The sequence below is a fragment of the Cordyceps fumosorosea genome (genome assembly GCF_001636725.1).
Source record: "Cordyceps fumosorosea ARSEF 2679 chromosome Unknown scaffold_25, whole genome shotgun sequence".
Classification (NCBI taxonomy): Eukaryota; Fungi; Ascomycota; class Sordariomycetes; order Hypocreales; family Cordycipitaceae; genus Cordyceps; species Cordyceps fumosorosea.
In genome coordinates this window covers 335,071-350,130 of record NW_017387325.1, presented here as the reverse complement: position 1 = coordinate 350,130, position 15,060 = coordinate 335,071, and the positions used below count along the sequence as shown (strand labels likewise).

The following is a 15,060-nucleotide window of genomic DNA, read 5'->3' as shown; positions in this document are numbered from 1 at the left end:
TGGGGGGGGGGGGGGGGATGCGCAACGTTCTGAAGATTGGATTCTGGCCTGTTCCGGGCTTCAGCTTTTCAGCCCTGGACTGGGCTGGGCTGGGCTTCTCTGGCGTCAGTCGCTTTCGCGCAGGAACTGCGGCCTCGGCGGCGGCGCATTTCCATGTTATTATTATGCTGCGTGGCTGAGTTGGGCTGAATTGGACGAGAACCCGAGCGTTACGGCTTGTCAGGGTTCTTGGCGGCCGGCCGGCGGCGCTACACGGGCATGCTATGCTGCGACAAGGACGGCTTTTTTTGCGTGTTGCTGCGCCTTGCTGCTTCATTATATTATGACCAGGGAAGGGGGGCTTATTAACGTACTCCCGCCGTGCCCCGGCGCCGGCGTCCCTCCCCAACCCCCGATGTGCTCGTCGAGCTCTTCCCAGCCGCGAAGACCGCAAAGGGGTCCGGTTGATCCGAGCGACCTCCAAACGTCGAGAGCCGTGGCTTTTAAGGTCTAGGCCTTGCTCTTTCTGTGTGTCACACCACGGTCGAGTTCTAGATTCCTTTCCACACTGTTTCTAGTCTACGTAAACATACCATGTGTCAACCTTGTCACCTTACCCTACCAAGCCACCACCTTCGGTATTCTCCTAATGCAACGATTTCGCTCCGTTTTAAAGTAAAGGGGAAAAAAAAGACAAAGCTAGTATAACAACCATTTTAGACGCGGGGTTCAGTTACATTTTCTCTGGCACGGTAGGCGGAGCTGCCGGCGACTGACTGCCGGCCTGCTGGATGCAGCGTTTTCGGCACTAACATCGCCCCACGCCAACTCTATTTTAATCACGCACGACAACACGACGACGCAGCGTATCTTGTCACGGGTAGCTAAGTAGATAGGGAGAGGAGGCGTCATGCATATGGCCCTGATAGGGCAGGTTGCGTGGCCTGCCCCCTCGATCTCTGGCCGCCCGTCCAACCACGGCTAATCCGTGTACCACATGGCCTGCTTAGCCGTAGATATCATGACATGGTACTTGTCTGTAGTTTGCTTCTTACTATCATTATCTAGTCCAGTCACCAAGGTTTCTTCCGAAGCGCTACCAGCCCAGGACGCGGTTTGCAGCTCTGGCTTTATCCTTCTCAAGATACCACGTCATTGGCCCTCGAAACTTGGTCGAAGCGGAACCTGCGCGGAATATAGAGCCACGGAGTGTATTTTTGGGCGTGTACAATAACATATGAACGACAGTGCTTCGAATGCCTACATTCATCGACAAGTCGTGCCGCGGCCATCTTATAAATCAACACCCGCTTGCAGTTTGTATACTTGGTGACGTTGTTTACAATCGATAGAGTCATTAAGTATTCCCTTCAAATCCCCTTCGACAATACCAAACGTAGCCAGGGATAATAGCATGTTTCGTTATCCACCACGTCCATGACCAAAGGCAGGTACTTCAGACGCCACTCATCTTGAGTCTCGCGACTGAAGCAGTCCGGGTTTAGATTTACGCGCCGTGCCTTGCAATACTCCCAATAATCGGGGTACCATCCCGCCTGACCCCAATCAATGACAGCAACCACCCTGGGATTCGCATCTCTGGAAAGCATAATATTCGGTGCGATAAGATCTGCATGAGTGAAGACTATAGATGCGTGCTGAGAAATCTCAATATCACAGGCATGCTGGAATTGCTCGACAGCATCTGGTCCCTTGAATGGGCCAACAAGCTCTATGCGATTTTGGAGGAAGATGTCGTTGAGAAATTGTCCGCATGAACTACCTGTTTAACTTGTCAGCCCCCTACAGGTATTTTCTGAAGCAGAGCACCAACCTATGTAACATTCGTAGCTCTCTCCTGTGTTAAGCTTCCCCACGAATCAACCATTGACCTCAGTTGAGAACACACGGAGCGCCTGTTGGCTTCGTCTAGACTTTCCCATCGCTCTTGCAAAGTGTCGCCCTGGATCAGTTCCATGTATATAAAGACTTGCCCTTGGTCTTCAACCCATGTGAAGACCTCAGGAACAGGGACCCGGTCGCCCAACTTCTCGCGGACCATTATCTGGGCCTTGGCTTCACGAACAGTGACATCGGCCCCGTACTTTACAAGTAGGCTAAGCGACGGGAAGCGTACTGGCGGCGGGCGATTAAAGCGGTCTGCATGCACGCCGCCTAGCTTGCGATTCACCAGTCTGACTTCGTTTGGAGAGGGGAGCGCGCGAGCTCGGTTTCGACGGGAAAAGCAGCTGCAGCAGACCATCAGACGGTCTAACACAGCATTGTGGATATATTCTTTTGATGGTGTCATTGAGGGTAAGAACACCGATGATTGAATACATACGTCAAATCACAAGCTGTATGAAGCAATATGAAAGTTCAGAGAATTGGCGGTCGCTCTAACCATCTGCTAGCCCGAGGGACCTGCTGGAGCATTCCTTGTTGAACTCCTTAGTTTCAATGGCTTTCCGTTCAAGGATCACTGGGCATATTGGGTCCGTTCGTCTCATCACCCACTAGTCGGCGTCCTGATTCATGCAACTGGTGACGTTCGAAACGGATTCCAGTTCCGGATCAAGCGCAACCATGATTTTCGCACCACAGGAACCACAACGGATCCCACTGCAGTGGGTGGAGGGCAAATACTTTAACGAGACTGCCATGTTCAACCATGGCGAATACAAAACAGATGCTGTGCCAGTCTGCGGCTTTGAGGCGGCACTTCACAAGATCGAGCCTCCCGGGAAGACGCTGAGCACAGTGGATGATAAGGTCAGTCTACGGAATAAATTGCCAGCAACAGTACCACGCTGTTGTTAACTTCGCAACATGCCGGACCATGACTCATTGGTGGATTATATAGACTGCTCCAGGAAAGAAAATTACGCAGAGGAACTGTCAGACATGGGATCATCGAATCCGCGAACCAACTTGCCATCGACCGCATCCTTGCGCCAGCTGTCGTCGCATATCTTCGCAGCATCGAGCAGTAGCTCCAAATGGATGGTTCGCAGAAATGGAAGAACGCATAGTTAGACCGTTGTAGTCAATTCCCTATAGCTGCTAGCTTACTCATAGCTGACGAGTCTAATATAAGACGTTCTATTGAGGCACTGCAATCTCTCCGGTCTGTCCCTCGCCTCTGTCCCTCGCCACGACTGCAATGTCATCTTCAAGTGTGCTTTGCTCTAGCGCCAGTTGTCAATGCTACTTATGATATGCCGAGATAACTAGGTAGTTAGTGATGTGATGGGTACTCGCCTTTTTGCGCGACCAACAGATGCTACAAGAGGTACTATGGCAAGTATGGAGTCACTTCAGGCTTGGCGAGAATTGATGCGGTCAGTTAACTACTCCCCTGAGAATTGAGCACACAACCGGGCCATCGCAGCGCTGCGGAGGCGCTTATGCATCTGATACAGCCAGTCATTGAGGATCGGGGCTCCGATGGCTGGATAAAATAAGTACATAGGTACAGTGTGAGTGAGGAGAACGCCAATGGAGACCGAAGCTTTCTGAAGTTCCGTCCACACCCTGGCCGTCAGGTCTGATGCCACGCATGCACGTCACATCACATTACATCCCGCCTCTGACCTGATTTCTTATGTCTGATGATTTCTCATGTCTGAATCGGCGCCTCACCGCAATCTCAAAAGCAGAGATAACGAGTGTACATCTGACCCGGGCCGCTGTTCTACACATCTGAGTTCCTTTCCCATTGCATGACCAGCGCCGATTTTGCAGGTCCAAGTCCTTTCAATGTGAATGTGTGTATACAAGCAAATGATGTAAAACGTACTTCTAATTCACGAGACGGCAGTCATCTCTCATGTGCAAGTAATTGACCGCGCATGCATATTCGGCGCAAACCCACGCCATGTCCTCCCTTACAAATGCGACATCATATCCTATATTCAACGCCCGCAACTCCATCCAAGGTAAACACGCAATGATCTAAAAGTTCAAGCCATACACAGACATGCACGCCACATTACCCCTCCATCCTGTCCTCCGTTTCCTTACCCAAGTTCTTGAGCAGGTAGCTGCGCTTGAAATACTCGTTGGGGTGCACGATCGTCTCCAGCTGGTTGCTCGTCATGATGCCCTCCTCCTTGGCCTTTTTGATCTCCTGCTTATGCAAATGCTCAAACACACTGCATCGAAATTAGTCCTTCACCTCACCAACCTCATCGTCCGAAAAAAAAAACTCACCGGTTGCACGCCATGTGGTACTTTTGCGTATCTTTGTCCTCCTTGACGCCCTGCAGGACGGCCCTGTCGTTGACGCCCATCGCCTGCACCAGCGCCGTCAGGTTCTCCATGTTGAAGTGGCGGTACGGGCAGCCGTGCGCCTCGCCCGGGCCCGGCGGGTGCTCCGTAAGGATCTTCTGGCAGCTGAACGGGCTGTAGCCGCCGCCGCGGCGGTTCGAGTCGCCGCCGACGTCGCCGTACGCGTGCCGCACGTTGTACCGGTACTCCTTATTGAACGCGTCGTCCGTCACCTTGTGGAAGGCGCCGCGCCAAAAGGCGAGCGCCTCCTCGAGGTTCAGCCCGATGCCCTTGAGGAAGAGCGAGTACTGCAGGCGGCCGTAGTGCTTGAGGTGCGCGTCGCGACGCAGCGACCGGTGCAGGTGCGAGGCGCACGCAGGGAAGTGTTGCGACAGCGAGTCTATGCTGGCTGCAGAGACGACGGCGCCGGAGGGCGCGCCGGACGTGCCGGACATGTAGGCCGCGTCGGGCGTGATGAAGTTCTTGGAGAGGTGGTTGAGGATCGGTGTCAGGCGGTCGTCCTCGTCGAGGCGGGGGAGGGCGCGGGCGGTGAGCTGCCGGTTAGTTAGCAGGGGACTTCTGTAGTTGTAGAGTGATCATGTCAAGAGACTTACCGCCAGCTGCTTCTCCAACCTGGTCGTAAACTCGGCGACCACCATGCTCGACTGCTCACGCACCGGCACAAACGCCTTGCCGGCCCGGACAAAGACGCGGCGACTCTCGACCAGCTCCGGCACGCGCTCCCAGTCCACACTAAACCAGCCCTCATCCTCCACGGCAGACGCCGCCGCCGCCGCCGCGGCGCCAGGCTTGCCTCTCGCGCCTGCGGCGGCCATGGCGGCCAGCTCGGCGGCGTACTCGCGGCGCTCCTCGGCGGACACAGGGTGCCACCAGTCAAAGTCGAGGCCGGCGACGAAGGCGGAGCGGTCGGCGAGGTCGTCGGCGGCGAAGCGGATGCGGAAGAGCATCGTCTCGACACGGGCGAAGCGGCGGCGCAGGTCCTCGGTCGAGGCGAAGGCGAGGCGCAGGATGAAGTGGCTGTAGTGGTCCTTTTGGCGCTGCGCGTCGCGGCGCGTCGACGACGACGAGTTGGAGTCAAGCGGCAGGTACTTTTCGAGGATGGGCTTCATGTACGACGCCGTATCGGCGGGCGACTTGTTTCGGAACGAGCACGCCTCGAGCTCAGCCAGGACTGTTGCCACTAGTTAGCACTCGGGAGCCTTTTGCTTTCTTGGTTGTGGCTCGTAGGGGGGACGCCGGTTCCGCAGGGAGGGCGAACGCACCGCGAAGACGGTCAATGGCCCATTGCTCAAACTGCTCGAGGGTGATGTCGGCCGTCGGGGCGTCCGCGTAAAAGTTGAGGCGATGTGTGTAGTCGGCCTCCTTGTACTGGACCGTCGCGAACTGCTTGCGACGGGGGTCGACGACGCTCTTCCGCTTGGGGTCGATGCGGTTAAAGTCTTGTCGCAGCATGTTGGGCAGTCGTGGGGGTTATCTGCGCCGTATTCACAAACAGGCGTAGTCGAAGGATGAAGGCAGTGATGATTATGGAGATGGGGATTGGCCAGCGGCCGTGGGTACTGTGGAAGACGCGACGAGACGCGTTAATGGCGACGCCACAGTGGTGTGGCGTCGCCTACGCGGCTGCACCAAAAACAGCTTTACGCGAAATCCGTCAGGGCCAGCAACCAACAGCCACCTGATGCACAGAGGGAGGGCCAAATGCTACTAAACCACTCACTACAATTAAATTCTGCTCTTTGACCCAATCCATGGGCAGCCAGTTGGTGAAATTCGGAGGTCTCGCGATGATCCGACAGGTTATCAACACGCTACTTCGACTTCCCTGACTAAGAGGTTATAAGCCGGCGCGAATCCGAAGCTTCACGCTACTTCTTGCCCTCCCCGCCCCCCATCATCCGCGCCTCGTGCATGCGCCGCAGCCGCAGCGCGCAGAGTACCGCCCGCGCCGACAGCCGCAGCAGCGTGTCAATCGGCGTGCTCGGGTCGCAGTACTGCAGAAACTGCGTCTGCAGACCCGTCTCGAGCTCGGAGGTGGTGGCATCAAGTGTGTGCCACAATTGTGTAGAGTCGAACCAGCCACGACTTTGCAAGGCACACCGCCGCTGTCCAATTTTAAAAAGCTAAAGCTGTATTCAAGGAATAAGAGATTAAGATGTTTTTTTTAATGATTAAGAAGAACTAAAACCGTAATTATTACATTAAATAAATAAATCTATCAAATCAATAATATCTATTCTGGTTATATTGAGGTTCTATTACAAGTGCAACAGAAGTGGAAGCAGAACTGTACAACGTGAATCTTGCGTTATTTCCGCTCCTGCCTCTCTTGCAGATCCCCTACAAAGGCAAGCCGGTGGCGATTGTCATCTACCACGCGCGCATACTCGAGCAGCAGTCTCCAAACGTACAGTTTCATGTCCTCGTTTCGGTACACAGCATTCGCCCAATTTCTGCTCTCCTTTGCTATTACCTCAGCTTCTTCATCGTGCCCGTCAAGGAAGTACTGCATCACGGCATAGATGTCCTTGTATGACATGTCAAAGGGGACAAAATGGACCCAAGGAATCATCCGGTCATCATGCCACTCCGTGTAAATAGTGGCTTTGAGCGGCATGCTGGTAGACTTTAGAAATGCCCGCCAGCGGGCGCTGTAGGAATTGCCGTCGACGTCAGGCAGGTACTTGTAGCCAAACTGGTCCCCCATGGGAAGCGGCTTGGCGACAGCCATGGAGTCGGCCGTATACGGGCACGTCATATCGAATGGCTTCGCTGGCGTAGGAAAACATTCCATATGCACAAAAGCGACATCAGAGAAGGAAGTGAGCCAACGACCAATTCGGCCGTGCATGGCGTTTGGCAGCGAATAATTGTCCGTCGATAGGAGATTAAATGTTTGGTGGGACGAGGACATTCCTTGCTCAAGTTGAGCCACGTCGGTGCCATTCATCATCTGCACCCATCGATGACGGTGGAAATGCCACCAATTGCTAGGCTTGTTGCGCCCACCCGAGGCCGTGCCGCGCCATATCAGCCCGTTCTTCTTCTTGGCCCAGCTTCCACCGCTACGCCGGCCGCCATCGTATAACTTGCGGCTGGACAAATACATACCGCCTGGTATTAAAAGCTCATTATTGCCAGGTAGCTTTGAACCGCCAAAGAGGGGGAAGAGAGTCTTGGTTGTTGATATGCTAAAGCTCTCGATAAACGTCCCATGAAGTCCTCGTAGATGGGGCTGTAGACAGGGATCTTGTGCCTGAGTGAAATTCTGGATAAATCCGTGGTATGTGTATGGCATTTGTTGGCTTGGAAACTCAACAGGTACATCAAAAGACTCTAGACGGCTGATATGGCGACTTGGCTTGTCAGGCGAACAGGTCTCACGAAAGTGATTCCAGTACTCGCCCGCATCCCCTCCAATCCAGCCAGGATCGTACACATCATGCTTCTCGCTATCAAGCTCATGCAGACTGCTATACTCGGCGATGGTATCCTTGGGGTCAACAATCGAGCGTTGCTCTTTTTCCATGTTGAGATAATGGTTGATGGTGTCCCATGGCGTTAAAACACGCGACTCATCCATCACATTTACGGCCATGTCGAGATCGGGAAGATGTGGCACCATCTTCTTGACTAATTTGGTCCAATGCTGGATCCACGGTTGCCGTGTAGGGTCGTCCGTGACCATGGTCACTTTCTTATTTCGGACACTGATGACCTGGGGTTGGGTCTTTGCTTGTATGCGTAATTTTCTAGGTTCCAGAGCCCAGAAGGGGTTGATGTCGTGGTGTATCCGATCGAAGAACTCCTCCACAATAATTGCATTGTCTTTTGTAGCCTGCCTAAACCACGCGTCAAACCCGGGCGGTGGGTGTCGACCGCGTCGTTCACGATAGCGAGCCGCAGCATCCTCGAGTGTGAACGAGCGTCGGCTTAGTAACTGCTCGAAGTGCCTGGTAGCATTTGAAATAAGTTGATCGATTGGGTGTGGATCGAGATTTTTTGTGGTGGCAAGCTTTGTAATGCCCGGATAAGGTTTATGGCGGAGAGGTTGTAAGATGAAAAGACAAAGGCCGAAAAAGACCAGCGGCAAAACCAAAACGACCCGCCGTCGGTAAGACATTGATCTCGACATTATCCTCCACAATTCGCGCAGTATTTGCGTCAAGGAACCAGAGAAGAACATTTCGTCTCGGGTGTTGTAGAATTATGGCCAAAGTAGGGGTAGCAACGCTGCCAAATCATGATTGAGAAGAGAGGGAAGGGATCCAAACCCTCTCTTTGCTCATTCAAACGAGGATCGAGCGGCACTGGCCCGCGGTTTCTCCGCAAAGATTGGCCCGCAACAGAGCAAGGGTGGCGTCAGCGGGCCGTCACGAGACGACAACACTTGTCGGGCCAGACCTACAGTAGAAAGCCAGCAAATCTACATACTGTAGCATCGGACCGGCGGTGGCGCACGTTCCAGGGGAAAATTAAGGACATAGCCCCCTGTAGCCATCTTCTCACGGGCTGGCAGCCCGACGTGTACGACACCCCGAGAGTTAACCAAGCAAATATTGTAGGAGCGAGCGCCACGGTCGGGGGTCTGCGGCACACGATATCGTGCTCCGAGATCAAGATATCGCTAAATTATACTGATGGAGACTTTTGTTTCTTCGTATTCAGAATCATTCAGCCAAGGATCTGTTCGTCATACGGAGATGGTTACCGCTGTTAGGGCAACGGAACTCGGGTGCGCCCCCGCGACGGCACGAGCTAACCGGAAGATTCCATTATGTCAGTTGTGGCTGCACTAGTCTCTGCAGCAGTGACTAACTGTAACTAGAGCTCTGGCCGTTGAATGTTGTTTATGCGGAACGTCCGCACGAATTAGAGCGCTTAAATTTGCTCGAGTGGAGCATTGAGGATTGCTTTGATCCAGAGTAGTGGCCCAACAAGGTATGTATGTATGTATGTATGTATGTATGTATGTACGTTGCTTCCGCACTAGGACGAGTGCGGAGGATCTCGCTAGCAGCCCTATGTTCAACACACTAGGGAGGGAGTCGACGCTTATTTCTCGCGTGTAAGGCGGCGCAAAAGCAGCAGTGCGGATTATGCGCAATCAAGTTTATTTCTGTTTTCAGTAGTACATCTGCAGCGCATCCATGATGCCTTCCGCTCTCCACTTATGTTGGGGGCGGCCACGCGTCGGCGCCTCCGGGTCGTTCCGGAGCGCAGCAATGCATTGTGATGGCGCATTTCCTCCACTCCTATGAGTATGCCTAATAAAGCAATTCGACAAACCTTTTAGGTTGGTATCAAAACCTGCAAAGCAACATGCTGGTTCCTAAGGGGAGCGCACGTTCAATGGTAGCGCAATGTTTTGCGAATTTAATGCTGCCTCCAACCAACACGACAGCCATCGACTGTCAAAAATCTCGACTCAATAAAATCAAAGCCTGCAGAAAAATGCGGAAAGCCGTGGGCAAAGCTGATAGCCTCTTTTGGGTACATTGTTTTGCTATTGATCCCCATGTCGTTGGCGGATGAAGAGTGAGTAGACTGTGCCTCGATCTCTCTTTATTCCTACTGAAGAATACTAATTGTGTTTCGCAGTCTCCGGATTGCGCGTGAAGAAGAAATTTCTATGGTTATCGACTGCCTGAACGGTCGTGAGAACGATTTAAAAAGACTGCTGTAGGTTCTCAATCAATCCTTCGAAGTCCTTTTTGCAGAGAAAGACTGCAGAATCACGCGACAAGTCCCTCTAATTACCTAGCGTGATCCGGATTTACATGTGTATGTAAAGATGACAGGCCCACGGCCTAGGAGAGTATTTGTTCTAGAGTAGCTAGCAGAGCTTAAACAGTAGAACTTTTCCCCCTAATTTTTTAATATTTCTTAAAAGCTAGTATAGAATATCTTTATGATTATAAACAAATCAGTCTTCAGCCTAACTCTAGCTAATAGGTAGATTAGCCTAAGGTGAGAACCAAATATATATAGACTATAATAAATAGTATTATAATATAAATTATATTAAGCGATAACTCTTAATAGTAGAACTATTAGTTAAATTAATTAGTAAAAACCTAGTTTCGTTTTTTTTTTAAAAAATCTTTTTTTTATATATCTATTCTAAATACTCTAATTCTTTCTCTTTATAATATTCACTATAGATAGATTAGATAAGTACCTCTAAATACATATATTTATAAGTTATTAAAATTTTTTATATAACCCTTAAAGATAGATATTTTAGATGAACTACTAATTAGAAAGCGTTTATTTTAATCTTAAAAGCCAGGAAGACGACGCTCTGTATTAGCACGCCTGTTAACCAAGTCAGGATAGTTGAGAGTAAGCTCTGCACCGCCATTGTAGATATTGTCAATAGCCTCAACACCTTGCATAAAACTGTGATCTTGATTGCCGACCTCGTAAGTCCAAGCTCCAAACCTACCACGTGATAGAATGTCTTTGCTTTTCAGGTAAGGCAAGGCCTCTTCCAGCGCAGCATCGCGCTTCAAGGACGGCGTTGGATAGCCGTGGTCGAAGCGACGGCTGTAAATGCTTACAATCTCGTCGTCTGCGCGAACCATGTCGTTGACAATAAGTTGTGAAATGCATTCATTGACGATAGTCTTCTGGTCAACCGGCTTACACGCCGACTCAGAGACTTCTAGCATAATGGACCAGTAAGGCCCTTGCTGTGGTGTACTAGTCTTAGCCTTCTCTCCGTTGGCGAGGCGTAGCGTGGGAAGTTTGCGAAACGCAGCGGGTTGATTGTTTGGAGAGTAGTTGGAAAAGATCGTCGCTCGATAAAACGGGCAATCGTCTGCGACAAAGTACAGCTATGGCGGATAAGTAAGTGAGCGTGGCGCACAGGGTGCGCCAAGGTGACTTACCCAGCACTTGTCACCGATGCGATCGGGTCGGGCACCACGAATACCAACTCCGATGACATTAGTGGACGAGTAGCGAAGAGACTTGCACATTTCTGCCAGCTTGGTATCTCGCATCACGGACGCAAGGGTGTCGAGCGCCATAGTATTGACGAGGTTGTTGTACCTGACTAATGTGCCTGTTTCGAGGCTGTTAATACGATGCTTCTTGGCTCGTGGGCTCTGGCCGTTACAAACGTACCATCCTTGAGTTGCACGGTCTTGGAGTCGGCATCGATATGGATCACTGAACTGTGCTCGCCAAATCGAGTTCGCTTCGCGGGCAATGTTTTCGCGACGGCGGTCCAGATACCGCCCGTGCCTCCATTTGTAGGGAAGCGGAAAGTTGCATTCGGGCCCCATCCCGGAGCCACCTTTCCAATGATGACATTTCGGGCGAGCAGCTTTATATCTGGACTTGCAACTCGTTCACCAACCCAAGAAGCATTCATCTATTGTGCGAAATGATTAGCCTCATGGCGGCACTGCCAAAATGGAGCATCAACTGACCTCGGTGGTCGGAATGGCCCAAACTTTGAAATTATATGGTCTCATAAATATTTCTGTCAATCGTAGCCCAACATTACGCTGGTTCCACTCATCGAAGTTCGCTGGCTTGTCAGTCGGGGAGCGTACTCGGGCCTCAAGCGCGGCATCGATAATGCCCTCCATGCAGAGCGCCTGTTCCTCCTTTTCCAGGGCTGCAATGTTGTTCTGGAACGGATATGGAACCCATTGACCTCTGAAGCGTACATAACATACGCGTTGGTGCTCAAGCCAATCATCGCGGGAAGGAAGTGCCTCGTTCAGAGCATCGTCGAAGTACTTGTAATGGGAGAAGACTACATGGCCACCAACGTCGAAGAGCTGTCGTGTGTGTCAGAGAATGTCTTGCTGCTCTTTGGATTTTTCACCTCAAAGGGGACTCACAAAGCCTTCAGGAGTTACATCCGTGGAAGCGAGTCCACCAGGAACAGGGTTGGCGTCAAGGAGTAGCCATGATTCGTAGTTCTATCGTTGGAAACGGTAAGCAGTTGCGTGTGTTAAGCCGCGCGACCGAAAATAGGCTGACTTGCAAGGTGGTGGAGTCGTTTAGCAGCTCCGAGACCTGTCTTCAAGTTAGCCGTCAATGGATGCGGTGCCAACCACGGGAAGTTTTCGGTCATACCTGTCGGACCAGCGCCAATGATCAAAGTTTCGACGGTGCTTGAGGTCATTTGTGTTATTAAACCTCACGGCGTGAGACTGGGGTGACTCACATGGAATTGGACATGGCAAATTGGTGTGATCCGGATCGAGCAAAATGTTAATGAAGGCAAAGCAGTTTGGGCTACAGGTAAAAAAACTGGACGATGATGGAGGTAAAGATGAGGGCGGAGGGAAGCAGCAGGAAAAAGGGGGCGAGCTCTTTTACTGTTTGGCATATTGTCTACCGAGCGACCCTCCATCCCTTTGGATGCCGTCAGGCTCCAGGAGGTATTTCTATCCACTGCCAAGGACGTACATTCTGGCTACAGTCAAACAGGGATTGTTACCTGAGTCTTAATGTACTTCGTCTATTTATGGGCAGAAACAGTTCAGCACTCTACTAGGAGATGCCACGAAAAAGTAAGTACCTACAAGACATAGCCCTACGGCGGTTGGTTCGTATCCTTGTCAGTGACCGTCCTGGAGCCTTATTGCATCCAAAGGGATGGAGTGACTAGGTCATCCAGCGCTCGAATGCATTCAGGCTGCATGCCGATTACGAAGAAGGAATGGCGGAAAGACGTCTGAAATGGAGCGGGTGGAAGCCCCTTGACCCTGTCATAATTGGCCGTGGCTACTACAAAAGATGCAAATGTATCCGTACATTGAGAGGAGCACGACATGTCAGAAGGGGGTGTGAAATATTACCCCATGGGGCGGGGTGTAGACCAGGACAGGGGTGTTGGTTGTCGAGACGTAGTTTTTTGGTCAACATGGATGTGGGAACCTGGCGACGAGGAGATTAAATCGAGAAGCGGACCCATTGGTTTTACTGTGCTTCTCATGCGACGGGTGCGTGAATATTTGTGTCCGTGACCATTGAGGAGATATGGCCAACGCTGGCGGCGGAATTGCCCGACGCGGACATGGCGACCGTGCCGCACGTTAACTTGGCCAGCGCAAGGGGGTTTCGTCAGTCTGGCCCCGACGGCTCGCGACTAGGCGGTTGACGAGAAATAAAACACAAGTTCTGGTCATTCACGAATATACCACATGATTGCTGTTCCATGAAATAGTCCCAGCCTCTATCGAATAGCTTCTTTTGAGCAACAGTCGCGGCAGTGGCACAGACCATCGCCAGTTGAACTCTGCCAGAGCAAAGAATTGTACCATAGGCGGACGGGCTCGAGGCTTCTCAAGCGTGTTCAGCCGCTTTCCTATACGCTCGCATGAGTTTTACCTGACTTGACGTAAAGGCTTCCCGAGTCGCGACACTTCCTCCAAATCGACCGATTGCGACGGATGCTCACAATAGCTCATAATGACACTGCTAGTATGCCAGGCAGGCACTGGTGAAAAGTAGTGAAACGGACCAGAGAACACTTGATGTTGAATGGAATACGTTCTTTCCCCGTTCTGCCCACCAGCGATGCTGGGCAGTCTGGTGTGCTCCGAATCCACATTAGATACGAAAAAACATCTAGGTACTATCACACAAAGCAATTTTCACGGATAAGAGATTATATTACGTGAGGTAGCCGCATTACTAGGTATACATCCGTCGATGGCGCGACGCCAACGGACCATCAACTTACTAGGCCACGTACGACCTAATGTATACAGACTTTAATTTGACTAATCTAATAAACTATAAGAAGGAAGACGTTTTAAATCTAAAGGAGGTAATTAATAAGGGGCGTAAAAAATTTAACTCTATTATCCTAATAATTATTAACGTTTTAAGCCTAGTCTAATAAAACAAGTATATAGGCTTCATTAGTAACCTAGTGGACGTACTCTCTATACCTATTATTATAGTATAGTAGTTAGTTACTAATATATAGTAGGCTAATAATATTAAGTAAAAAATTAATAATAAAGAGAGGAAGTATTTTATCCTTTTATTCTTTATAGTAATTCTATTCTTTATCCTCTTTATTAGGGAGATTATTAGTACTATTAGTGTTTTAGCTAGTGTAGCTTATATTATTACTATTATTAGTAAGCTTAAAGCCATTAGACTAGATATTTATTCTCTTATAGATAGTAAAGGAACGGATTATTTTACTATTACTAGCCTCTTATTTATTTTAATAGTGGCTTAATCCTAATCCATAGTTAGTCTACTTCTTAAGTAGAGAGTTAGTTTAAGTGTATAGAGTGTATATAAGCAGTTATTATAATATAAGTTATATTAGGAAATATTCTCCTAATAGTAGAGCTATTACTTAGATTAATTAGTAGAGATCTAGCCTAGCTATCTACTAGAAATCCCCTTCTTTATATATCTATTCTATCCTCTACTATATTACCTAGATCACCTAGCTCACTCTATAATCCTAGTGCGGGCGTGGCTCGTGGGTGTAATCATCTTGTTTCAATCTTGTCGTACTATCTTACTGATCTCTTTTGCGTGCGATCCATCATACTAGTCAGGCACTGCGTTAACTGTAGTTCCGTTGGTTATTGACTTGAGGTTGGTGAAAGGAAGGTTCCCCTCGTTTGGAATTTCTCTCTTGCCACGTATTGTAGACAGTATGTCGGCCATGAACGCAATTCTGAGGCGCATGTGGTGCCAGTCCGGACGCCAGAGATTGCTTGGGTATGACGCCGCTCTCGTGGCTTACGAAAGGCGTGGCGGGCGAGAAGAGGGAGTTGCACGGCTTTTGCTTAA

General features: G+C 50.4%; 3 protein-coding genes across 3 annotated transcripts; all 3 read right to left on the bottom strand.

Annotated features, from left to right (window-relative positions):
* Positions 1 to 3,970: 3,970 nt before the first annotated feature.
* ISF_07977 (DNA primase, large subunit) lies at positions 3,971 to 5,721 on the bottom strand (the record flags this gene model as incomplete). The annotated part of the gene is made up of 4 exons (XM_018851580.1): positions 3,971 to 4,133; positions 4,192 to 4,802; positions 4,863 to 5,440; positions 5,532 to 5,721. 4 exons carry the CDS (start codon positions 5,719 to 5,721, stop codon positions 3,971 to 3,973), a joined length of 1,542 nt encoding a protein of 513 aa, XP_018701319.1.
* Positions 5,722 to 6,440: 719 nt separating this feature from the next.
* Positions 6,441 to 8,455, bottom strand: ISF_07976 (Lipopolysaccharide-modifying protein; the record flags this gene model as incomplete). Its single annotated transcript, XM_018851579.1, has 2 exons — positions 6,441 to 6,450; positions 6,681 to 8,455. 2 exons carry the CDS (start codon positions 8,453 to 8,455, stop codon positions 6,441 to 6,443), a joined length of 1,785 nt encoding a protein of 594 aa, XP_018701318.1.
* Positions 8,456 to 10,550: 2,095 nt separating this feature from the next.
* ISF_07975 (Amine oxidase) lies at positions 10,551 to 12,471 on the bottom strand (the record flags this gene model as incomplete). Its single annotated transcript, XM_018851578.1, has 7 exons — positions 10,551 to 11,108; positions 11,163 to 11,329; positions 11,401 to 11,650; positions 11,709 to 12,065; positions 12,129 to 12,209; positions 12,345 to 12,366; positions 12,458 to 12,471. 7 exons carry the CDS (start codon positions 12,469 to 12,471, stop codon positions 10,551 to 10,553), a joined length of 1,449 nt encoding a protein of 482 aa, XP_018701317.1.
* Between the last annotated feature and the right edge of the window lie 2,589 nt (positions 12,472 to 15,060).